At 43.9% G+C, this 25,877-nt stretch overlaps 1 protein-coding gene across 6 annotated transcripts in view; it reads left to right on the top strand.

Moving 5' to 3' along the window:
* The window catches only part of LOC145413430 (long-chain-fatty-acid--CoA ligase 6), a 98,096-nt gene that overhangs the window by 52,095 nt on the left and 20,124 nt on the right, over nt 1–25,877 (top strand). For all 6 annotated transcript variants that reach the window (XM_080283116.1, XM_080283115.1, XM_080283120.1 and 3 more), the window contains exons 3-5: nt 20,198–20,321; nt 23,189–23,458; nt 25,193–25,392. In XM_080283116.1, the coding sequence (XP_080139242.1) occupies nt 20,198–20,321; nt 23,189–23,458; nt 25,193–25,392 (594 nt within the window). The remainder of the gene's footprint in view (nt 1–20,197; nt 20,322–23,188; nt 23,459–25,192; nt 25,393–25,877) is intronic.

Raw genomic sequence — 25,877 nt, 5'->3', positions numbered from 1 at the left:
GTGTCAATCTCGTGGTGTTTGACAGATGCTGAGTGAGGTGCCTGTGTGTGTGTGTGTGTGTGTGTGTGTGTGTGTGTGTGTGTGTGTGTGTGTGTACGTACCTGAATGGAATGGTACGATATGTGTGCGTGTGTACGGTTGTAGTCAAACGTTCCTTGCACCATATCCAACCTCTTAAGAAAGTAATATGGTCTTTTTGTGCTAATCAAATGATATTCATATCGATAAGGATCTGAGTTCATTAGTTAAGAACCCTACAACTGTACTGGTGATGATAGTGTTATAATTATTATTATTATTATTATTAGTGGGTAGTAGTAGTAATAGTAGTAGTAGTAGTAGTAATAGAAGTAGTAGCAGTAGTAATGGCAGTATAAGTAGTAGTAGTAATAATGGCAGTATAAGTAGTAGTAGCAACTGGAGTAGTAGTAGTAGTAGTAGTAGGTTTAACCCCAGGCTGATCTGAACATGGACCTAGTGGACTGCAAACCAAAGCTGTCCTGCTGCAGTCCACAGTTCTTATGGGGGATAGGCAATATAATTATAAAGGGACGTTTGTATAACCAGGCAGCCCCACCGTCGGTCATATCAGTGCCACCACTTGAAGGCGTCCCTCTACGGCGCTCATAAAAGTGTAAAGGATGTAAAAAACTTAACGATATCTTACTGAATTAATAAAAGATGAGGCGAAACGGTTGGAATTTGGCTTCATATATTGTTGACGAGGTGTGTACGTGCTCATCTGTGTATATGTTTGACAGGTGGCGGTGACTGATGTGTGTGTGTGTGTGTGTGTGTGTGTGTGTGTTCGTGAAGACGTGTGGGCGTGTATGTGTGCCTGTCAAGGGTGATGAGTGAAGGGTTGGGTGTGATCTAAAGGCAAGCATCGTCACCTGAAGAGAGAGAGAGAGAGAGAGAGAGAGAGAGGGAGGGAGGGAGGAAGGGAGGAGGTGGTAGGTCGTAAAAAGGGATAGGGGAGAATCTGTCCTCTTTGAGATCTGCATTCCTTTCTTAATTTAGCTCCCATGCATGAAGGAAAGGTGGGGGCAGGGTAGGGGAGGGACGAAGGGAGGGAGGGTAAAGGAGTGGGAGGAAGGAGGGAGAGAGAGGGTAGAGGAGGCAGGGTAGGGGAGAGAGAGAGAGAGAGAGAGAGAGAGAGAGAGAGAAAGAGAATAATGGGGGGGAAGGGGGAACAGCAGGGAAGGGAAAGACAGATAGGCACAGATGCATGGTTGACGTGAAGAAAGGGAAGAGATGCAGGGGCCTGGATGTGATGCAGGGGAAGGGTCTTGTGGGAGGTGACGTGTGAGGGATTGATGGGGAGTGGAAGGGAGGGAGGTGTGCGGGTAACAAAGGGGAAGGTGTAGTGGGAGACTGAAGGGAGAGGTGGGGGTAGGAGAGGAGATGTGGGAGGGAGACTGGAGGTGGAGTTGGGGAGGTAGAAAGGGAGGTGCGGGAGAGATCAGTGTGGAGGAGGCTGGAGGAGAGAAGTGGGTGGGCAGAAAGGGCAGGGATAGAGAGGGAAGCTTGAAGGTGATGGGGAGAAAGTAGATAGGTAAAGAGGAAGTACATTGGAAATACAGATAACAGGATGCACGTTGGCACATCATGAGGTTATCTGTTGAATATGCTTAGTTCGTATGGTCATAGAGGGAATGGCTATGGACAGGGCGATGGGGAGGGTATATGCTAGTAAATCTGAATATAGGAGGAGTCGTGGAAGGCCAAGAAGAAGGTGAATATATAATTAGTGTTTGAGAAAGCGAGGTATGGAAAATTGAGGAGGCAAAGGAATCGACAAGGGACGAAAATGGTTGGCTAGCACATGACATGGCTTTGGCACCTCACTGTGTGGGAGGCAGGGGGAGGTGAGGGAGGTATATGGGGGAGGCAGAAGAAGTGTGAGAGATATGGGGAGGTGGGGACGATGTGGGAGTGGCATAGGGTATGGTAAGAGGGATGTCGGGGAGATGATGCAGTGGGGGAGACGTGAAAAGTGTGGGAGGTAAGTGTAAGTGAGGGAAGTGTGGGGGAGACAAAAAATATGGGATATGGAAGGAAACGAAATGGGGAGGTATACGGGACACAGAGAGAGGTGAGAGCAACTAGGAGATAGGAGGATGTGAGAGATATTTAGGGGAGGTAGGGGGTTTTAAGGGGGTAGGTGTGGAGGAGGTGAAATGATGGGTAACAGGTGAAGGGGGAGATTGGGGTCAGGAAGCTGTAGATGGCCTGATTGATTCATCCTGTGCTTTGAGAGAGAGAGAGAGAGAGAGAGAGAGAGAGAGAGAGAGAGAGAGAGAGAGAGAGAGACTCAAAATGTGGGTTAGAAGGGTGTTGTGTGGCCTTTTCCTCTTTCACCTAACCGTAAACATGCAGCCAGCCACTTATTTTAAGGTAACGTTTGAAAGTAGAATAATACGTAAAACTTTTCTGTTAGGGTTGCGCCGTACATACGATTTATTCTGGCTGACACAGGACGATTTCCATCAGCTCAGAGAATCAAATCAGTCTGAGGGTTGAAACAACATTAACACCTTTTCTTTTATGTGCACACGAAGCAAACGATGGAAAGATGGAAGTTTTATGAGGCTTATACTAGATGATTTGTTCAGCTGAGTGTAATGGCAACAGTGAGAGAGTTAAAGTAGCTGTGTATTTGAGTGAGCCTGGCATTGTTTACCATTCTCGCCACACAAGGCCGTGAAAATCCGTCCGAGCTCAGTGTTCATGTGAGTCGGCCCTAATTTACATGACGAATGCGACATTAGTATTTACGGCGGGATAAACTTTGGCTGTGAAATGTGTGGTGATGTTTTTATTACGGGGTGCGAGGATGGGGGGGCAGGCGTTGACAGGATTAGGGAGGAGGGGTAGGGCTGGGGATGAGGAGAGTTGTGGGTAGGGGGAGGCGAGTAGGAAGTGGGGTTGGGTATGTAAGGAGATTAATGAGGGGAGAAAAGGATAGGGATTACGGAGGACGAAGGGGTGGGGTTGGGGGTGAGGAGAGTTGTGGGTAAGGAGAAGCGAATAGGGAGGGGGCTGGGAGTGTGAGGAGAGTAGTGAGGGGACGAGATTGAGTATGAAAAAGGTCGAGAGATTTGTGGGTGGGGAGAGAGATGGAACTGGGGGTGGGGAGAACTGTTAATAGGGAAGGCGAATGGGAAACGAGAGTAATATCATAGGACGTTTGTATAGCCAGGCAGTGGAGCCGCCCATTCATATCAGTGCCACCACATGAAGGCGTCCCCCTCCAGCTCCTCTCATCAGTGTCTTCAGCCATATCAGCCAGTCGTCATCGGGCTGAAGGGATCATAGGAGTCCCTGGTGTGCAAAAAAATGGTGTCTTTCCCCTGAATGTAATTACGTCTGTGATCCCTTCGTTTGGGTTGGCTTTGGTACACTCATGCATACCTGATGGGAGAGAGAGAGAGAGAGAGAGACAGAGAGACAGAGAGAAAGAGAGAGAGATGGTGGGTGAATTCAACCCACTCAGAACAATGACGTGTATTATTTCTCCTACCTGCAAACTATTTCTTGTACTAGATTATAATGCTCTTCAATGTTTCCTTGAAGATGATGGTGTCTTATCTTTATCTTACATCCAGTTGGTTATTCTTGTGCTGAAGGAGTTGCGAATATTTCCCAAGAGCTCCATATATATTTTTTTCAACCGGAAGATATATTTTCAACATAGTAAATGTATTACGAGTATGAACAATCTTTAATTTCCTCTTAAATATGTGATGGCTTCTGTATCATAATTTTTCTTCCAGCTGATGATTTTAACAAGCTTAGGGAAGGCTTTTTGTTCTCAAGGGATTGGAAATACTCTTTATAAACTCATCATAACATTCATTATACTTTATTCATGTTACATCCAGACGATTTTGGTCTTACTACTGCCAGACGATTTTATTCAGATCTCGTGTGGCCTGACGTAGTGGTTAGAGGACGATTTTTTTCTTTTTTAGGGTTTCGAAAAGGAAAGTGGTGATGGATGTTGGCAGAGAGGGAGGTGCGGAGGCAGAGAAGCATAGCCCTGAGATTTATACCCTTGCGTTATTTTTTTTTTTTAATGACAAGTGATCCCGGAACTGAGGCTACTTCCCTCTTTAATAACTTCATGGATGTATTTATCATCATCATCAGTTATCAGTTTCAGTCATCAGTTAGTGAGTCTTTCAGTTAGTCATCATCATCATCATCATCATCATCATCAATCAGTTAACTTTCATTCCTCAATCAATCAATCAACAAATCAATCAGCCAGTCGGATTACCAATAATAATCATCATCATCGCCATCATCATCATCATCATCAGTCAGTCAGTCAGTCATCAAATAATCACTAGTCACTCATCATCGATAAGTCAGTCAGTCAGTCAGCCATCATCATCATCATCATCATCATCATCATCAGTTCATCATAGGGGAGACTTATGCAGCTGGAAGAGTTAAATACATCCTTCATTACCTTCTTCACTACTAAGACGCTCTCCTAAGTTGAATAAAGACCGTAGGGTTTGAACAAGCATAAAATTGAAAAGGTGCCGTCGTATTGAAAGGGTAACATAGTGCCTCCAGCCACGGCAAAGAAAGTAAACACACGCCACTCTGTCTATCAGCACACCCACCTTCATAACACGGAAGGTTGGGCTGCTCTCAGTGAACTCTCTTGCATGTTTGAACTAGGGATTTTGTTGAAGCTAATGCCTGATTTTAATTAAGCAGCTGAGGGAAACCACACGCAACCAGAGAGTTTAGCACCTTCGTTCTGAGTGATAGGCCGAATAAAATCGTCTTACTTACGGTCATCTACTAGTGAAAGGGACTAATGCAGGCTCTATCCAACCCATCCACCTCTAAAAACTCTCCTTATCTGAGTAAAATCGTGTAGTGGTTGCAAGAATAAACTAAACTAAGACGCCATCGTAGTGAAGGAGTTAGACTTCCCTCAGTCCGTTCCGTCACCACTGGAGGTTAATTATGTGCCAGGCGATGAGGTGTGGCTGAGGCTGGTTGGTTTGCAGGACCTGGGTATTTCAGGGACCAGCTGGTGACTGGAGGGGCGCGGGGGTGGCTAATGGAAGGAGGGATGGGGCGTTACTGTAGGGGTGGAGTTTGTGGTTAGGTTAGGTTGTTGTAAGTGGGAGGAGGGTGGAATAAAAAGTGTGGATGTTGGAGACGGGGTAGATAATTTGATGTGAGGATGAGAGATTGTGGTGAGAGAAAGTGTGCGATATATCTGAGAACGTGCTGGATGTAGGTGTGGGTATGGTGATGGTAAGCGTGGATGTGAGGGAGGGGAAGGTGTGGGTGTGGCACTGTAGTAGGAAAAATAAAGTGGGTGTAGGGGAAAGGAAAAAGTTGGTGTGTTGAGGGGAGAAAGGTGTGATGCAATGGTATGTTGCTGTGCTGAAAGAAATAGCAAGGCTTTAATTTTTTTACGGATATTATTGGAATGTCTGTGATTAGTAGCGAAGACTAGCCTGCATCCCACAATACAGCCCAGTCAGCAACGATATCGAGAGGCCAGACACGTCCAATCTTCATATTCCTTAGGTGGCGGGCACACGTCGAGGCCATAGCAAGAAATGGGGAGGGAAGTGACAGATTGGCTGCAAAATAAGGTTCTGACATACTTCACAAATACTAGGGTGGTCGTGATTAATATTCTGCCATAATTTTAGTGAAGTTTTATGGAGCCGTCTTTGGAAAATTCAACCCTGTCTCGAGATTAATCTTAATTTTCTTCTGGCTACTACCGATCTGTTTTATGTAGCGTCAGAGTTGGATAGTTCTCTCTACGGATTAACCCTTAAACGTTAGCTGAATAAAATCGTCTGAGTGAAGCCAGAATAAATCAGTCAATAGTGGAAACTGTTTTAACCGCGTTCGTGGCTAGTTATTCTTAAGCTTTAAAAATTGTCTGGCGTTGGCAAGAATAGGATAGTAAAGACGTTTGTAGTCGTAAGGGGGTAAAAGGTTATTATGTAGTTGAGATTTCGGTAGTCGGCGTAAGGGAAAGGGTAGTACCTCATAACGTCAGCCCATAACACTTATTTAACCCAGCTCTTTATAACTTCCCTTCACCTACCTGCCCACGAAGCCCTAGATAACACATACGGAGGGGGAGGAAGTACCCATGACGGATGATAAAAAAATGGTGTTGTAAATAAAAGTGTGTCGCTATCAGAAGCACTCAGTGGAGAAGTAGAGCCATAATTCTTGACGCTGTTACATTCTCATACCACACGCTCACTCACGCCACTCTTACTCATGCCACTCTTACTCACGCCACTCTTACTCATGCCACTCTTACTCACGCCACTCTTACTCATGCCACTCTTTACACTCATACCACATTTTCCGTGTTTTCTTTTACACCACTCTTTCACATGTTTCTGTCATTAATACCTTTTTCACACCACTTGTCCCATCTTTCCCTAACCCTCATTCCCCTCCATTCACCACTCCAACCCTTCCACCTTTTTCCTCCCTCCTTCTCTGTCTCTTTTCTTCCCCCTTTCGCTCTCCCTCTTACCTTCCCCCTTCCGCTGTCACTTCTCTTCCCCCTTCCTCTCTCACTTCTCTTCCCTCTTCCTGTCTCTCTTCTCTTCCCTCTTCCTTTCTTTACTCTCTTACCCCTTCCCCTTTCTCTTCCCCCCCTCCCCCACTTACACACCTCTCTCTCATGCTTCCTGTGCCACAGTGTGATGGTGAAGGAAGGGTTGATGTGGCCTATATGTGTCTAGCATTATTCATACCTGACAAGGCCCTCTCCCCTGTCTTCCGTATTCCTCTCCTTCCTCACTTCCTCCTCCTCTCCCCTTTCTGCTCTCTCTCCCCCCCTTCCCTTCCACTCGTACTCTCCATCCCATCCATTACCTACGTGATTCTTCCTGTCCCCTCCCCTTTCTTGACTCCCTTTCCCTCTCCTCCTCTCCTCCATTCGCGTCTTCTCTGATGATGATGGTGGTGTTGTGATGATGATGATGATGAACTCCCTTTCACACTGACACCAACTCAAACTCTCGTAACCTGTAATAAAAGACTCAACTTTGTAAGAAAGACAGTTTACAATGGTCTCCCCTTAAGTGTAAATAGTTCTTTATGTATTTCTCTGCAGGCGCCTTCAGCTTTAGAGAGAGAGAGAGAGAGAGAGAGAGAGAGAGAGAGAGAGAGAGAGAGAGAGAGAGCCACGCCCGACTGAAAGCACTGCCTTCTAAATATACCCCACATATTGATCCAGACGGGGGAGAAAAAGACTGCTCTCCACTAACATAATAATTTAGCGAGGTGTTCATTGATCCCTCGCCGTCACGTATGATTTATTTTTATCTAGAGGAAAAAAAATAGGCTTTCTTAATATGAGTTAGTAGTGCAAGGCTTCATCGTTTGGGTTAGGAAGTTACACACACACACACACACACACACACACACACACACACACACACACACACACACACACACACACATTCTGCTAGTCACGAAGAACAGTTGTGGAAAGGATTCGGAATCATAATATCGTCTTATTTTAGCAATTAACTCTGGGAAATAAGGTGCAAAGGGACGAAAATATGTGCCAGATTAAACTCAATTATCTACAGTTATATTTATTTCCATTTTTTAGAGTGAACTTCCGTAAGCAGATTAAAATATTGCTAGCGAGGATGTTACGGGAAGGACGCCTTTGTGCTGAAGTGGTTAGTAGGTCTTCATTCTTGATATTCCTAACCCCTTTCTTGTTAGACGTCTTGCTAAGCTGTATACGATCGTCAGGAGGAGGCAGGGGTAAACCAGACGTCATCGTAGTCTCTGGGTCCATCACAGTGGAGGATGAGTGAGTGTCAGGGATGAGTGAGTTTCAGGGATGAGTGAGTTTCAGGGATGAGTCTGTGTCAGGGATGAGAATCAGGGATGAGGGTGTTTGTTGGGCTAAGGCTGTTGCTGTCTCAATAAACAGTGTGTAGGCGGCTCCTTCAATTTGCTTATCTCGCCCTACCCTCCTTGCCTCTCCTTTTTCTCCCTACCTTCTCCCCTCTCTTCCTCCTCCATCTTCCCTCCTCTCTACACCTTCTTCCTCCCCCCCCCCACCTTCTCCTTTTCTCCCCCCCTTACCTACCCCCATCTCTCTCTCTCTGTCTGATCTCCCTTTTGGGCTGACTGACAGAGCGTAGGTGGAGGGTTACTGTGTCTTGAGTTGGAAGCAAAAGGAAAAAAGGGGCTTCTGGGTGGTCATGGCATCTGTCTGTCTGTCTGTCTGTCTGTCTGTCTCTCTCTCTCTCTCTCGTAGTATGTGTGTGTGTGTGTGTGTGTGTGTGTGTGTGTGTGTGTGTGTGTGTGTTATCGAGCGGTATGGATGTGTATTCGGGTGGTGTGTGTACAAACTGGCATGACGTGAGTGAGTGTGTATGTGTATGTAATCGAGTGCCGTGTTTGTATTTCTGGTCAGGTGTATGTGTATGTATGATTGTTTGCATGTGTACCAAAGTCGTCTCGTTTGTTTATACAGAGTTGGTGTGGATCTGGGCAGGGGGTGAGGGGTGGGGGGTTGGGGTGAGGGGGGTTAAGGAGGAGGGATGGATCTAGATGGCTCTGGATGGGGGTTATGGGTGGGGGTCGGGGTAAAGAAGGGGTGAGGAGGGGTAGATAGAAGGTGGAATGAAGGTGATGTGAGTAAGGGTGGGGGTAGGGAGTGGGGGGTGGGGGATGGGGGTGAGGGAGGGGTATGAGGGGGAGTGGATAGGAAGTGGGGTGAAGGTGATGGGAGCACATACATACATACATACATACAAACTCGGTAGCATTCGTATAGGTGATGGGATGGAGATATGAGAATTGAAGCTGGAAGGAATAGGGGTGAGGGTGTAGACCTAGGTACTGGGGTGAGGAGTAAGTGTGGAAGGTAGGGGAGGGGTGTGGATAGGATGTGAAAAGGTGAGGGTGGTGAGGGTAGGGGTTTGGGAGGATGGTGGCGGTGGTGGTGGTGAAGGAGTGAGGTTAGGGGTGAGAATGGGGTGAGGGTAATAGAGGTGATAGAGGCTGATAACGAGGAAATGGAAGGGGTGATGATGGTGGGGGTGAGGGACAGGTGGGATGGGTGGGGTGAGGGTGGGGGAGTGAGAGACGAGGATGAGGAAGCGTTTGGTATATATACTCACTCTGCCTGGATATCCTTTTTCTGTTTATTTCTTTCTTTATTTATTTTTTATTTTTTTTTTAGAGAGGGAGGTTATAATATGCTTGCTAGGTGTGTGTGTTTGTTTGGCATATTCTCGTGTTTGTCTGGTGTCTGCTTGTGTTTAGTATGTTCGTGTTTGCTCGGCTTATAAAGTAAGTGTATTTGTTTGGTGTCTTCATGTGTTTTTATATTATATTTTATACTGAAGTGTTTGATATACATTTGTGTTTTAATTATTCATACTTATGTTTGGTATATAACAGTGTGCTGAAATATACAATTAAGCACAGTTTGATTCATATTTTAGTTGAATAAATATGAAAAATAGTATATAGTCTTCTGAAGTGTTTTAGGCTCCGAAGATCTCATTACTGGATTCAATAAGTTACTGCTCACTGCCTGTTATTTATCGTAAGGCAGTGGATTATTATTTATGTCCGCAGGTATGTATATATATGAGAGGTTGCTTTCTCCCACTGAAGCAGGTAGAGAGACCATATATGTATTTTTTTTATGAGACATATCCAAGGAATATATGTAATTTATATTAGACAGAATCTGTGTATTTCAGGATGTGAGTAAGTGCACAGGAGGAAAAATTGCGATGTTTTTACGAGACGTCGAGGAATGCAATGCTCCCCCTGTTGCTCGGGATTGCAGACGGTGTTGCATTTAGGCGTGGTGTAGAGGCGCCTGGAGTTAAATAGATTAATAGGAGTATATAAGTCTGGTTTCGTTTATATACCCAGCCTCGGGAAAATAAATGGAGCAGTGGAAGGCTATTAACCTGTGTTGATAGAACTGCGGTAATATAAACAGCTGTATGGGGAGAATGCCAGTCATCAGCATTACTTTATTATCATTGTCATCCTCGTCATCGTCATTGTCATCATCATCATCATCATCATCATCATCATCATCATCATCATCATCATCATCATCATCATCGTTATCTCCTTCCTCCTCCTCCTCCTCCTCCTCCTCATCATCATCATCATCATCATCATCATCATCATCATCTTCATCACCAGCAATAGCCTCTCCCCTAATAATGCAAAACTGGGGAAGGCATTAGTTTTTCGTAATAATCCCCAACACTACCAGGAGTCTCTCGATTCAGCCCAAAGTCGTCTGGTGATAACAATAGTAAAGAACGTCATATTAAAGTGTAGTAAAGAACTCCATGATATTAAAGTGTAGTAAAGAACGCCATGATATTAAAGTCAATAATGTGAGACATGATTTGGCAAGGAGACAGAAGCTAAAGGGAAGAAATTTGTGTAGTAAAACTGGGAACTGACTGACGTGTATCGCTGGGTCAGGCCACATTTCCACTTGGCCGGCATGCAAGGCGGACCGGGCCATCCAAGGACGAGATCTTGACAGCTGGGGACGACTGCAAGGCTGAGGGGGACGAGTGGGGAAGTTCTTGTCCTTTTTGTGTCATTCATTGAGGGTGGGGGTATGTACGGGGTGGAATAAGTCGGGGGGAGGGGGGAAGGGATGTTCAGGTTCAAAATGTCGACACCTCGAAAAATTAGCTTTGAAAATTGTTAATCACTTCGTAATGAAAGGCTTCTCCTGTGTTAAAATCATGTAGCGGTAGCAAGAGTAAAATAAAGCAGGGGTTATTTTGCTGAAGGAGTTAATGGGGGTTGTTTATAAAGCCTTCAGTCCGTGGGTTTTTGAAGTTGAGGGAAATCGCCCGATGCTAGCCAAGATAACATAAACAACGCGTCATTGCACTGAAAGGGTAACAGAAGTAAATCAGGGGCAGTATGTTATTGGAAGTGTAGGTGTAAAAGTGTTGTGGTAGTAACAGAGGCTAAAACTATACACTTTTTACCTTACCGTGGCACAGATTTTCTTCCTTTTGCAGCTTCTTTCACGTAGCTCTGTGCCAAAAAAGAGACAGTGCTACCTCTCAACATACTTCCATACTGCTTCTTTGTGACTAGTATCACTCTAGTTTTAGTCTATTGTGGTAACTTTGCATTCAAGAAAGAGAGATGGGAATTTTAGGCCAAGTTAGAGTAAAACGAGTATAGTGAATGAGGTATTATCAGCATTGGTATTAAGGTGCTCTGGTACAGACTGACCTAACATTACTAACCAGGGTTCTTGCTTTACTAGATGCCAAACGCGTTACTTAACCACCCTTCTGTTTTAATTCTAGGTGCAACAGGGGTTGAGTTGGCGCAAATGATATCACAGTCCTTGGCAGAAAAGTGTTCAGGTACTAACAGGGATTAAGCTGGTATACTGAGCCTTGAGATGAGTGTGTTCTGATAGTAGGCTGATGGAGCTTAAATCTGGTACAAGATGGTATAATAAGGCTAAGTTTAACCTCATAGCTCGTCTGACATTTTTTTTTTTTTTTTTTTTTTTTTTTTTAACTCTTGTCAACGCCAGACGAATTCACTTGCCACTGAGAAACCTCCTTAGGTCTAAAAGTTAAAGCTGTTTGGTGTTAATACAGATTAAGATGGGTCTAAATGGCCTTCCAAGTCTTAGTATTAATAGAGATGAAGACTGGTACAGGTGGTATTACGTGGTGTATTTTGGTGGTGTGGTGGGTGTTGACGAGCAGGGTGGGTTGTGTTCATGGCTGGTGTGGGGAAAAGTTGCTCCCACACTCCACCACACACACAGACACTCACATGATCCGGATATTTATGCGGGAGAGGCTTTGAGCGGTCATGTGAGTCCTTGGGCTTCTTATATTTACTTAGATATTTTTATACTTGCCGTGGGAGTGACATAAGCGTTTTTTCTGCGTTCGTGGAATTTTTTAATGGATCTTTTTATGCGTTCGTGGATTTTTTTTTTGTTTTTTTAATGTATATGATGATGGTGCTTATTATTATATTTTCTTTAACCAGGCAGTTTTTATCACTTAAGGTAAGATTTTTTTTGAACGACAGGCGTTGACATTGCGATCATAATAAGAGGTTTGTTGAAGGCTAAGTAAAAATCATCTGGCGGTAGCAGTAATAGAGTATACAAGACATCAGTGTGTGTGTGTGTGTGTGAACTTCCAAACTGCGACAAGAGTATGGAAGTGTAAAAAGTGTGTTTGTGTGAAAATAAAAAGGTCCATGTATGAGGTGTGGAGTGTTGGGGAATTTGTATGTGTGAAAATTATGTATGTGTGAGTATGAGATGTGTGTATGCGCGAGTGCGAATGTGTGTGTGTGTGTGTGTGTGTGTGTGTGTGTGTGTGTGTGTGTGTGTGTACAGCTCAGGAAATCAGTAAAAAGTAAAACCAAGGAACAAAAGATCGAAAGAGGAATAGGATGTTACGAGTTTACACTGGCCACAACCATACCACACCTGCCTCAACCACACCACACCACACCACACCTGCCACAACCACACCACACCACACTAAACCACACCACACCACACCACACCACACCACACCACACCACACCACACCACATCTAGCACAACCACCATACCTGCCACATCAGACACACTTCTCGTCCCTGTCCCACACTTGCCCTTCACCCACACCTACTGTAACCACACCACACTTCCCACATTGCCCACACAACTGTCTCAATCCCACATATACACCCATTTGCATCTATCCTCTTACTTCCACCTCCCTACACCTGCCTTCACCCATACATCCCACATCACCCACACCTCCTGCCACATCACTCACACCTGCCTCCAGCCACACCTGCCTTCACACACACACACACACACACACACACAGCTGACTTCATTCCTCATCTCCCTTTTTATCCCTAATTACTGCGGATCTCATGACAACTAAGAGTCGCTTGATCTAATTTGGTGCCTTCCTCCACGCCCTTCATTGCTCTCTCTCTCTCTCTCTCTCTCTCTCTCTCTCTCTCTCACATGTATATATCTTTATCTGATGCATACCAGCAGATAACAAGGAACATTTTATTTCCCCATAAGACAATACAGGCATCATACAAAAGGATATCACTTGTAAAACGTAAAATTTATAGTTTAGAAACAGGTGCCCAAAAGGAACTGCCCCATATCTGACGAGACTCTGGTTCCTTCACCTCGCATACCCTTGAAACACCAAAATATTTACCATCTAAAGCACATGCAGTCTCTCCTTGCTGGCTTTGCACACTCTTCCCCGCTATGATTAATATGCCAGCCCACGCACTCACAATCAACGTCAAATCAGATCGCTCATTGTCTCAAAATATTGCTGGCGGCTGCTGTGTGTGTGTGTGTGTGTGTGTGTGTGTGTGTGTGTGTGTGTCAGTCAGTCATCTCCCAGTGTTTTGACAGCGCATTTCCTTTCCAAGTTGGCCACATGACTTACCTCACCACACCATCCCTTACTCACTCACTCCCTTCCATTTATGTGTGTGTGTGTGTGTGTGTGTGTGTGTGTGTGTGTGTGTGTGTGTGTGTGTGTGTGTGTGTGTGTTCTGTCAGGCACTAAGACAAGCGGACATCAGGCAGAGAAAAAATAAAGTTAAGAGTATTCCAGAGTTGACCATTTGCGTTCATGAGAGACAGGATAGCAGTCGACCCACTCACCCCTTCTACCTCTTTATACCTGTCCTGCTTTACACTTGTCCTGCCTTACACATGTCCTGCCTCGCACCGGTCCTGCCTCACACTCTCCTGCCTCACACCTTTCCTGCTTTACACCTTTCCTGCCTCACACCTGTCCTACCCCACACTTGTCCTGCCCCACACCTGTTTAGCATTTCATCTATCCCTCATCAAACACCTGTTTTGCATTTCATTTATCCCAAGCCACACCTGCCTCTCGACCACTTGCACAGAGTTTCAGCTGTTTTTCCTTATACTTGCCTTGTCTTTATTTACATGGCATAGCTTAACTGGTGGAGACTGGGAACTCTTACCACAGTGAGATGAATACAGGTGAAGTTAATCTAATACCGGTATTTGGGGCGTATTCAGAAAAGGTGGGAAGTGGAAGAGGGAAAAAGAATTATTTTGGTGACCTGGAAATTCCTTCATCTTTTTCCTGGCCCAGATTTTCATGCAGTCCTTGATAAATGAGTTGTTATAATCATCATTATGTTTGTTGTCGTCACTTATCATTATCGTCAGCATAAAGGCCATCATCATTATCATCGTCATCATCATCATCATCATCATTATCGTCATCATCATCATCGTCATCATCATCATCATCATTACCATCGTCGTCCTATTTCCATCTGATAACCCTGGAGTGGGTAGGATTCAGAATTTGGAGAAGGGAAGCACAAAGGTGAAAGAGGTATCAGCAGCGTTACCAAAAAAATGGCACACTAAACGTTCATGAAACAGAAGTAATTAGGGTAAAGAAGTAAAACGTGTTGCCTTTATTATCTGACATTTTTAAGGTGGTGTAGGAAAGGAAGAGGTGTTTGAGTTTAACGAACCTTTACACATAAACAAGGGATTCATAAAAACTGGCATTTTTCACACACACACACACACACACACACACACACACACACACACACACACACACACACACACACACACACACACACACACACACACACACACACACACACACACACACACACACACACACACACCTCAGCATGGAGCGAGGAATAAAAACGCCAGGTGAACTTGTGCGGTTGGTGCCAGAGTATCCGGGAGTAAGGGTGCCAGAGTCAATTCACCCTCCCCCTTCCCCCTTCTCCCCTCACTCCTTCGCCCCTCACCCCTCACCCCTCACTCCTTCTACCCTTTCCCTCATCTCTCGTCCCTTCACCCCTCACCCTTCACCCCTCACCCCTTCACCCCTCACTCCTTCACTCCTCACCCCTCACCCTTCACCCCTACACCCCTCACTCCTTCACTCCTCACCCCTCACTCTTCGCTCCCCACTCTCTCTCTCTCTCTCTCTCTCTCTCTCTCTTTACTCACCCCATTGGAGGTGTAGGGTCCCGAGGCTAGGCTACCAGTGGGAAGAGTAAATACAAAAGCCATGATAGTATTGAAGGCGTGAATTGACACCTGGTATGATAATTGACGAGAGGAATAGGTGGTGTGTGTAGCGGAAGGGAAATTGAGGTTAGCAGTAAGTGTGGATCTAAGACAACAGGTGTGTGTGTGTGTGTGTGTGTGTGTGTGTGTGTGTGTGTGTGTGTGTGTGTTTACATGAATCATTCTACCGGTAGTTTTATGTAGGCCTGCGTGTACGAATGTGTATGTATTTGCGGTTCGTGTGTGCGTATGTGATCATTGTGTGTGTGGGTGGATGTCGGAGGGGAGGGGGAGTGTTGGCAGGTGTGGGTAGGGTGAGGGTGAGGGGCAGCGAGAGACAACACAAGGTGATGGTGTGTGATCCATGGCAGGCATCCACCACACCCTCACGTCACCCCCCAAGCCACGCCTCTTTACTCTCTGTCCACAGGCTTCATCTGTATCTGTCTATCGCTACGTCTGCCTGTCACTGTCCGCCCCTGGTGTATATATATATATATATATATATATATATATATATATATATATATATATATATATATATATATATATATATATAAAGATGTTCAAACTATCATCATCATTCTTTGTCTGTATCTTTGACTTTCGGTCGGTGTGCCATTATGTCTCTTTCAGTGTACGGTATACTTCTTTATCTGCGACTCAGAGTTTGCTTGGGAATGTCTGGTGTCTTGCATTATATCTGCCTGTGTATGTTTTAATCCATTTTATTCTCATATATGCAGCTCTTGATACACACTAGTCAGTCTGTTCCCTGAGGCTCAGCAGTCCTCCTACGAACTAACGGATATCTTCACACTCTGACGTGTCATCACTTGGGCACTAATATCACACTGTTTTTTACCGAGACTGCTAAGGCTATCCCATTCACGACTGGTGGGCTGGCATTAGCCGGGGAAGGGGGGGGGTATTGTTATGGCATGTCGGCGGGTATTGGGGCGGGAGACTGTGGAGTCATGCCTTTAGTCTTGCTGCCCCAGGATGACTTCATTAACCTTCAGTTCATCCACGTTTTGCTGTATCGCATTCTTGCCACCACCAGACGATTTTACTCAGTCCAGTCACCTCATTTTTTTGTGCATTATTACTGACTACACGGTGTAATGTGGGATGCAGGCTGATTACATTAAAAGTTACAGGTGTGCCATGAACGACCCCTATCCTTTCCCTCACCATTACTACAGACCTGATCGAACCCGGGACAGTGTTAAGGTGTAATATGCAGAATAATTCGCTTAGGAAGAGGTGCTACGATGCCAACTAGAATGCGAGCCTTATCCTCTTCTTAGCCATAAATACACACTTGATCGAACCAGGGTCACTAAGGTCACAAACCCTCTGTTAGACGACTGGGGTCTTTTCAAGTGAATGTTTTGGAAGCTTCCCGTAAAATTTAGTAGACATCTAAGCCAAGAACGCTAACAATGTGTCTAGCAGCCCTCGAGCAGGCCCCTTTTTGGTGACACATGGACGGCAGGTGGCCTCCCTCACTGCCACTACCGTAGTCCTAACACCTCCTGTGCTGTGACGTCTCTTGTGTTATTCTTCCCCCTCTAGTCGATGAAATTTAGCTTGGATATAGAAATTAGGTTGTGGACGCGATAATCCAAGCTGTTGCTAACCTCGTCACTACCGAAAAAAAAAAAAAAAAATGCTCTCCCACAAGCCTGACAGGACTGTCTAACGATAGCAACAGCATACTGAAGAGGTAATAGGCGTGTGCTGGCGACGTTTACATTTTATTTATGTATATTTTACCACCAGACAGTTTTGCTCTTGCTAGCAATCTTATTTTCACTCTCCTTCCTTCCCTCTACATTTCTTTTTCATCCCCTCTTTCTTCCAAGCTCTCCTTAGCTTCTTCCCTTTGCTCCTTTCTCTCTCTCTGTAAATAGTAAAGTTATGGGGGGGGGGATATGAAAAAGGTAGGACAGATACAAAGCATAGACGATGAAATAGACGATGGTGGTAGTCGAGACTGATATGGTGGAGAGGGGAAGGACAGATTCCAGGCAGACGATGAAAGAGAAGGTGATGATAGTGTATAGTGGAGGAGGGTAGGATAGATGCAAGACACATACGCTGAAACAGAAGATGGTGTAGTGGACACTGGTATGGAGAAAAAGGTTAAAACAAATACTAGCGACAAACGGTGAAAAGAAAATACTGACAGTAGAGATTGGTATTTTATCGTATTTTTATTTTTATTTTTTACTCATATGGATAGGTCTTGGCATATGAGGGTCCCCAGTGCCTGTCAGTGAGGTTAAAACACATCAGAGGGGCCAACAAACGAAGTGGTGCCAAATCGGCCAGAGCACCATGTCGCCTTTTCCTTCCTCCTTCCATCATCTTTTTGCACTTTATTTCCTCCTTCCATTATCCAGTGCTCTTTCCCTCATCTCTATTTTCCCTTAACTTTTTTTTTCTCTACCTCTGCTCTTCTCCCCTCTCGATCATCTTTTTACCTCTTCCTTTCTCCCTCATCTCTCCTTTCCATCTGTCTCCCATACTCCCTTCTCTCTTCCCAATTCCCATCTTCCTTTCCCTTTTTCCTTTCTCCTTCACACGTTTCCCCCTTATCAGAACCTCTCCCTCAACTCATTTCACCCCACAACCCTTCCTCTTCCTCTCTTCCTCACACGTCCATCTCTTCTCACTCCTTTAATCTCCGTCACCTTTTCTTATTCCTCCTCCACTCTTTTCTGTCTTCACCTCTTTTTCTTCCTCCTCCCACCACTACCTCTTCTTCTTCCTCCTCTCACCCCTACCTCTTCTCCTTCCGCCTCTCACCCCAACCTCTTCTCATTCCTTCCTCTCCCACGATTTTCTATCATCCTTTCGTGTCTTACTTTTCCTTTCTCCCTGTCAGCCTTGTTGACGGTCGCCGGCAAAGTGAACCAGACGCCTCACGATGATAAACCCCATACCCAGCCCTGCTACACATCAAAGATACACATACACTGGGATTTGGACTATATTCTTCGTACTTAAACACGGCCTAAAATTGCCATCTTTCCATTTTGAATACCAGGTTCTGACAATTGATTAACACGAGAAAATTGTGCTAGTCACGGCGAATTGTAATGGAAAGGATATAGAGCCGCAGCATTCTTATTCTGCCCCTGAGCAACGGAAAATAAGCCACAGAAAAACGAAGATTTGGTTCAAGGTTAAGTAGACGAATTAAAGAGGCCGTTTATTCTTGAACATAGCAGATTCCCAAGCATCGTATCCTTGTATGTGTGTATTTTTACTTATATGGCTCGGTATTACGTTGGACAGTTCTGGAATTTATGTGTACATGACACCCATATCTGTCCTCAGAGGTGCCCCCCACAAAAAAGGACCAGCACACACATAAATTACCTCATCACTCAAGCCTTCGAATTTCTCAGCGGGTTATTAGTAAGAGCAGAGTGGCAGTGTGTCGTCTGACCCTCAGACATTGTAAAAGTGAGCAGAGACCCCTGTGGCACCGTGGCACATTTCCCAGCTCTCACAGACCTCCCCCACCCACATTGTTGCAGTCCTCCACGACACGCCAAGGCAGCTAAATCAGAGAACATACTTCATCACGTACGTTTCCTCTGACTCGCTCTTTTCCTATTAACCTCCATAGCCTGTTTTCTGAGCCTCTTCACCACGAAGGAGGTGTCTTATAAGCTGAATAAAAACATCGGGCGAAAGTATGAACAGAATTTTAGTGACGTAATGTAACTGAAGGGGTTAAGGGATCATAATTTTAACTACGTCACAACGAGCCGTCTCGCCTAAGCTGAATAAGACCTCCTGGGGGTGGCACCAATAAAATGTACATGATATTTTTTTTTACTGAAAGGAATTAATAATTATAGATTCTAACCATTTCTGCACGAAGAATCTATTAAAATGAGCAAAACTGTCTGGTATTAGCCTAAATAAAACACTAAGGACGTTCTGGCGACCAAGAAGAAGAATCGCAGAACACATGCATCATGTAACTTGCCTGTGGCGTGCTCTTTTTCCCGCCAAGTAGCCTTCACGTTCCGTTTTCTTAACGTTAGCCAGATTCCTAGTCGTTCTTAGTCATAATCTGAAAACTGAATGGGCGAAGATGTATGCAAACCCCCTATATTTCTCTTTAAGTTTGATCTGCCTGCATCCTACCTAAAACAAAACAATGACAGAGAGAAACCAGGCACATTCTGCCTTCCGTTGCGTGCTCCAAGTTTTTTTGTGAAAAAAAAAAAATAAAAAAAGATTGCACTTCAGTTTGCACCTTGTCTTCTGAATATTTTGGCAACCACGAGCCAATTTTATGTAGATTACGGTCTATATCACTCACACAGGAGAATAGAAATGACTGTCGTTACCTCTTCACTACGATGCTCCCCACTAAGTGAAATTATCTGCTGTCAGCAAATACAGTATAAGAATTATGTCACCATACCCATGAGGAGGATTACTTTAATACCCCTTGGAGGTGTATTTAGGAAACACACACACACCCACCCACCCACCCACCCACCCACACACACACACACACACACATACACACACACACACTCGCTGGTGCAGTGGTAACGTTCTCGCTTGCCATCTGGTGGACGGGAGTTCGCGCCTCGCTCAGGTTGTGAAAAGTTTCACTGACGAAGTGGGTGGTTACTGTCCCCCCTGAGCAAGGGGACGGGTGTGTGCATGTGTGAAGGTCACAGCCTTGCCCTTAGATCGGACTATATGAACTCTCAGCTCCCTTCCGGGAGGGTAAAAGCTGACGATCACGACCATCAAGACAGTGATCCTGACCGACCCGGTGAATTACACACACACACAGTGCCTGGTATGTACCGTAGCCTTTTTTTCAGGCATCTGAGGTGGCAGGTATAATGTAATTTATATCACCAACGGATATGCCTGGTATGTTTCCTCGATTTATTACCCTATACTTTTGTGGTATGTTTCCTGTTGTCTCATTCACTGAGTAGCTGGAGGAGGAATGAGTTAAATCAACAAGTACATCTCCTGTTTCAGCATATCTTTGTTTTTCAGGGTTCTGAGTTGGTGCGTGTGTCCAAGCTGTCCAAGGAAGCCCGAGAGGGGAAGTTTATGAAGTTCCTATATGAGGACACCCGCACCCTCTATGATGTATTCCGCAGGGGCGTCAGGGAATCAAGTAAGTAGATTTTGTGTACCTGTACTGTGCTGGACATTGAATCCCAGCTTAACACTGCCATGATCAGGTCAAAGTTACCTCCACTCATCACTAACTTTTAGCCAAGATTCCCCTGCCCCTGTGTTGTCCGAAAGGGCTTGCCCCACTCACTCATCCTCACCATCTGCTCCATGTTGTGACAGAGACATTAGGCCATGAAGGTTGCAGTAACATTGGCTGGAGCAGCAATGTTGTGTTGGGCGGGGCCAGGTACACCACTTTGATATTATCCGCCCAGTTCTCTATCTCCTCAGGGTGACTTGGGGCACTTTCAACCAGCAGGAGGAAATGATTGACAAGCTTGGTCTTGCTGACATTGTCACACAGGTGGTGGGACAGGTATCCTGCCATATACGAGCAACAGAGTGCGGAGGTCAGCCGGGCCTTGGGGTTACTGTTCCAAATAACCCCAAGGTTCTCCTTCACAATCCCTGCCAATGCTTGGGAGTTCTCTCGCTGGTAAACCAGGAAATGCTTGAGCTTCAGATCTCTCTCTGCATTTGCATGAAGGAGGAGGGTGAGGTGGTCCTTGGCTGCTTAGAACTCTGGTGCATGTTGTTCTTCCTTGCTGATATATGTTCAAGGATATCCAAAACAGATCCATTTTGTCAAAATTTAATACCTGTTTTGGAGATTATCCTACTTCCTCTATCATTGCCTTCATCTTTGCAAGGTCGGCACTAGCAGCCTCTCCATGCATAGTCATGTGTTTAAAGCCAGCACAGGCCTTAAACCACTCAAACCAACCCATGCTGACCTTGAAGTCCTCCTTGGCCTCCATATCTTTTTTATTCCTAAGTCTTACTGCAGATGAAGTCTGGTGAAAAGGCTGCTATGCTCAGCTCAGTTCATTAACCCACAGAACTAGAAGATGCTCCATCTCCTCCAGGATAGCCATACTTGCTCTGGTTAGTTGTTCAGCAGTTAGGGAAGGCACATTGTATTGCACTGTAATTACGACATTATTTCCAAGTTATAAGTTTCAGTTATTTCACACTGTTTGTTGCATACTTGCACTGTTACTGGACGACAGCAACAGCATTACAATGGTCTTATGAAAGCGAGAAGGTTTAGGTAACTCTGGGAACACAAGGGAAGCTATCACAGGCATTGGACACATGAATGAGTCGGTGAGTGAGAGGAGATTTGCAAAGTGTTGGCACAAAGGCCACTGTCTGCGCAGACCCGAGATGGGGGTTCTGTGCTCGTAAACACTGGGCATCAATGTTGGCTTAGACAGCTGACTGTCAGCTTGTGTTTATTACTATGTCTGCACGAGGTTCTCGGAGGCAGCCATGGCAATGACCATTCTAGTGAAATTGCAGCCATTTTTTTTTTCTATTCTGATAAAAGGTGTCACTTTTGAATTATCATTTTAATGATTCATCTTATAATGAACTGTCGTATAAGGGGACTTGGCTGTATTTGGCATTCCTCCATCACAATAATGTAAGCAATTTCTGAAAAAAATGAGCATTAAAAAAATCAGTTGAAAAATGAAAAAGAAAAAATAGGAAAAATGGGTACCTAACTGGGAGGGGCAATGCACTCTCCCAGGTACCTTCACAGCACTGGTCATCTAGACCGCTGCAGAACATAACCTTGAAAGTTACTTATACCTTCCATGCACTTACCTGACCTAACTGTGAAAGGTGCTTACCTTTGGGAGAAGGTGCTGTTTTGACATATGCAGCTATCTCGCCATGTCTGAGGATGGGAACTTCCCAAAAATGTGCTTTGTCTTGGGGAGAAGGTGTGTCTGATTACATTGCCACAAGTGCTTCTCCTTCCTGTACCAGCACAGTTTACCACACTTCGGATACTTCACCCTCTTGGTAAAACATTGTGGCTCGAAAAGGTCCGGATTGTCTGTGTTATTCCAGAAACAAAGGCTAATAATATTGTAGGGGGAAGGCACACACTCATGACACAAGAACATTTTAAAAATAGTGATGCACACCTTTGTGGGGGATAGTCCTGTGTTTTCTCATTGTCTTTAGTCTGGCAGTGGAGCTAGCTTCTGCCACACCTTTACAGCCCAACATGTCCCCAAGGTAAGAAAATTCCTCTATGCCTTCCAGGTGGCTGTCTCTGTATTTGACACTTGGCATTTTATTGTCTACGCCTACATATTACACATTGAAAATTTCTTACATCCTGCAGTCTACCTCTAACTTTGCTGCATTGTATGTGGACCTGTCTTATAAGTTGTACACAGGATAGAATTCATCCCAGCTCCTTTTCTACACACAGCACAGGTCCACACACTTCTGAATCTTAACCAGTCCCAGTTTCATAACAGTGGAAAGTAGGGCCAAGATAGGACCTCGTCAGATGTCAAGTCTTCATTAAACCATTAATTGCTAGATATATCATACATCATGTGATATGGGACTAAATGAAATGCCATAGTGTTTCTGTGGCATCAGTAAGATGTATCATGATATTTTTCTCTCATTGACTCAATAAATGCATGGATAGAGTTTGTCTGCTGGCAGTACTTGCTTTGCTGTAAGTTAGGCTGTTTTTAGGGATAATTTCTGCCAGATGATATATCTACTAAACATATGAATATGTGCCATCCTGATACCCCTAATTTAATTTTACCTGAAACCAACTGTCTTCAGACTATAGGAGTTAGAGAATCATATTATGAACAGATATGGAAAAAAAGTGATTGTTTTATACTTCTTCTTTTCTTTTTTTTAAGTGGGGATAAGTCTCATGAACAAATATAGATAAATTTATTATTATTGCTACTGCATCCCCCTCCCCCTCCCTTTTATTATTATTGGGAATGAGGATTCAGATGATGATTCTTGTTGCAGATAACGGGCCTTGCTTAGGTTGGCGTGACGGTCCAGGCAAACCTTACCAATGGCTCCACTACAACGAAGCACTCCTGAGGGCCAAGAACTTCGGGGCAGGTCTGGTTGCCTTAGGATTGAATCCGGGACCTGAGACATACGTGGGCATCTATGCACAGAACTGCCCAGAGTGGATTCTTACCGAACAGGGGCTTTACTGCCAATCCATGGTTATTGTGCCCCTCTATGACACCTTGGGACCAGAAGCTTGCAACTTTATCATCAACCAGGGTAAATGGGAATAAAGATGCAGTACAGTTATCCTCCCTAATGTAACGACATACAGCACTCTTTATTTCAATAAAATTAGCCAACCTCTTTCTTCTGATGATATACATGAGATTCTTTATATGATTTATTCTATGCCATCTAGGGTTCTGGAATCATGCAACTTATCATTCAGAGTGTGTTGGGAACATCCATACAATTGGCCTTTACCCCAGTGATAAATTGTTTATATAAAGCTTGCAATGTCAGATCTAAACTCGTTAGATAAAGATTTCACAAACCCTTTCTCTCCAGTAGTTCTCCCATAAGATGAATAGAATCATCATTAGGTAGCAAAAGTAAATCATATGTAAAATACGTCATGGTATTTAGGGGGTCAAGGTAAATATTTTTAAAAATCATGCCTCTGATACCAGATAATATGTGTATAAGTGTCAGACTTATAGCAGATTTATCATTTGTTATGATGAGTGTTTAAGGTGAAGAGAGAATTAAAGTATATGTTTAAAGATAAAGGTATTGTTAGGTGATGCAGGCATCCTTAAATGTCATAATCTTGCAACTCATTTTTAGTCATCTTAACTGTTTAACGATAAAGATGATGCCACAGGAGATAGCTATGCCTGAAGTGTTTAGGTCTTGTGACTTGATTATTACTAAAGGTACCTTATCAAATGATGATAGAAAATAAAACTGTGTGTATAATCCAGTTATGAAACTTGGTGTGGTTTTCAGTTGGAAATAAAGATGCCATCTGGATTAGTGTTTTAAGAAGACTGTGCTTGAATATCACAGTCTTACAATTTTTATCAGCAGTTAGGCAATTTTGGTGAGGCTGCAGTGTGGTATTTGTGCATATGTTTCAGAATCATGCAACTTTTATTTTCAATCAGGGTGTCTGTTTTGAAATAATGACAGATTAGATGTATGGGTTAGTGTTTAACTTTTAGAAGTCCAGTAAATGTACAGATATAGCTTTTAAAGTATTTGCCAGTATGTACTTTTCCAGAACCGCTCAGGTCTGAGGCAATATTCCAGCTGGCCTTTTGCCTTTTTGATGATCTAAATTATCTCCGAGATCATGTCTCCAGATATATCAAAATATGCAAATCTTGATACACGGGTCTTTCAGCTTTCATTGCATTGAAAAAGACATTTGAAATTTTTCAGTTTGTAGTTTTCTTGTAAATATCATGTCTGATGAGTTTTTGGTGCGTTTATGTATTTTCCCAACATGGCAGGAACCAAAATTTTCTGGTGGTGTGATAATCTGTGGCGCTAGATGGGATGAGGATTATCTACTATGGGTAGATTGACCAGATTTCTGTAAAGGTGACTGAGGGAATTTTGAGTATGATAGCTTAGTACTGAGGACCTTGTAATCTTCTATGAGATAAAATGAAACTGAATTTTTTTTCCTACACAGAGGTTAATATTTCTGGTATTTTTATTTTTCTTGTAACCCCCTTATGTACCTCACAGGATTATTGGAAAATAACCAGCTACTCCAGAATACACTTTTAGGTTTTTATTTATATTTTTCTCCAAACCTGGGTATAGTCTAACTAAATTTTTTCCCCCTACAACATCAATAACAGTTTAATACAGTATACAGTAGCAGGATGATGATAAGATGAGCCAGCTACTGTAGAACCTTCCTAAATGCTTTCAGATGTTCATAACTATTAGCCTTTTACTCACTGAGAGTAAAACTGACTTTTTTTCCCCCCCCCACAGCCAGCATAAATACAGTAATTTGCCAGGATGACCGTAAGATGAGCCAGCTACTTGAGAACCCTCCCAAATGCCTCCAGACTCTCATAGCTATCAAAGACATCAGCGCTGAGAACACTGAGCGTGCCAAGAAGAAAGGTATCTCTATCAAATACTTTGAGGAAGTGGAAAAACTGGGAGCAGACAGTCATCTGCCAGAAATGGTGAGTTGTGAAATTTTCATCATTATCATTATCTTCATTGTCTTCATCATCAGTTATTTTCATTTTCATTATCATCATTGTCATCTCTTCATATACATGCATCCTTATTTTCATCACAATCTCAATCATCATCATCATCATCATCGTCATGGTATTACAGGTGTTCATTGTCATAGCCATTATTATAATCATAGAAATTGTTGACTGAGCACATAACCACCTCAGAATGATGGTTTCTTTTGTGCATCTTTCTTTTGGCAGTAAATATCTTATGATGGTTGGGGAGACCATTTATACTGAAGCATTTACTAGAGATTGCTTCTGACCTTTTCACTACAAGATGCCACCTCTGTCCTTGATAAAATCATATGGTGGTAGTAAGAATATAGTGACATTGTCATAGCACTTTAGGACTTATAACTGTTTTCTTTCAGGGGATAGTTTTGTTTTGTTTTCTTGGTCACCTAATGACAGCTGTCCACACA

Source organism: Coenobita brevimanus, chromosome 96, assembly GCF_032717465.1.
Source record: "Coenobita brevimanus isolate Jiangsu-jjx chromosome 96, ASM3271746v2, whole genome shotgun sequence".
Taxonomy (NCBI): Eukaryota; Metazoa; Arthropoda; class Malacostraca; order Decapoda; family Coenobitidae; genus Coenobita; species Coenobita brevimanus.
This window is presented reverse-complemented; position numbering and strand designations above follow the sequence as displayed.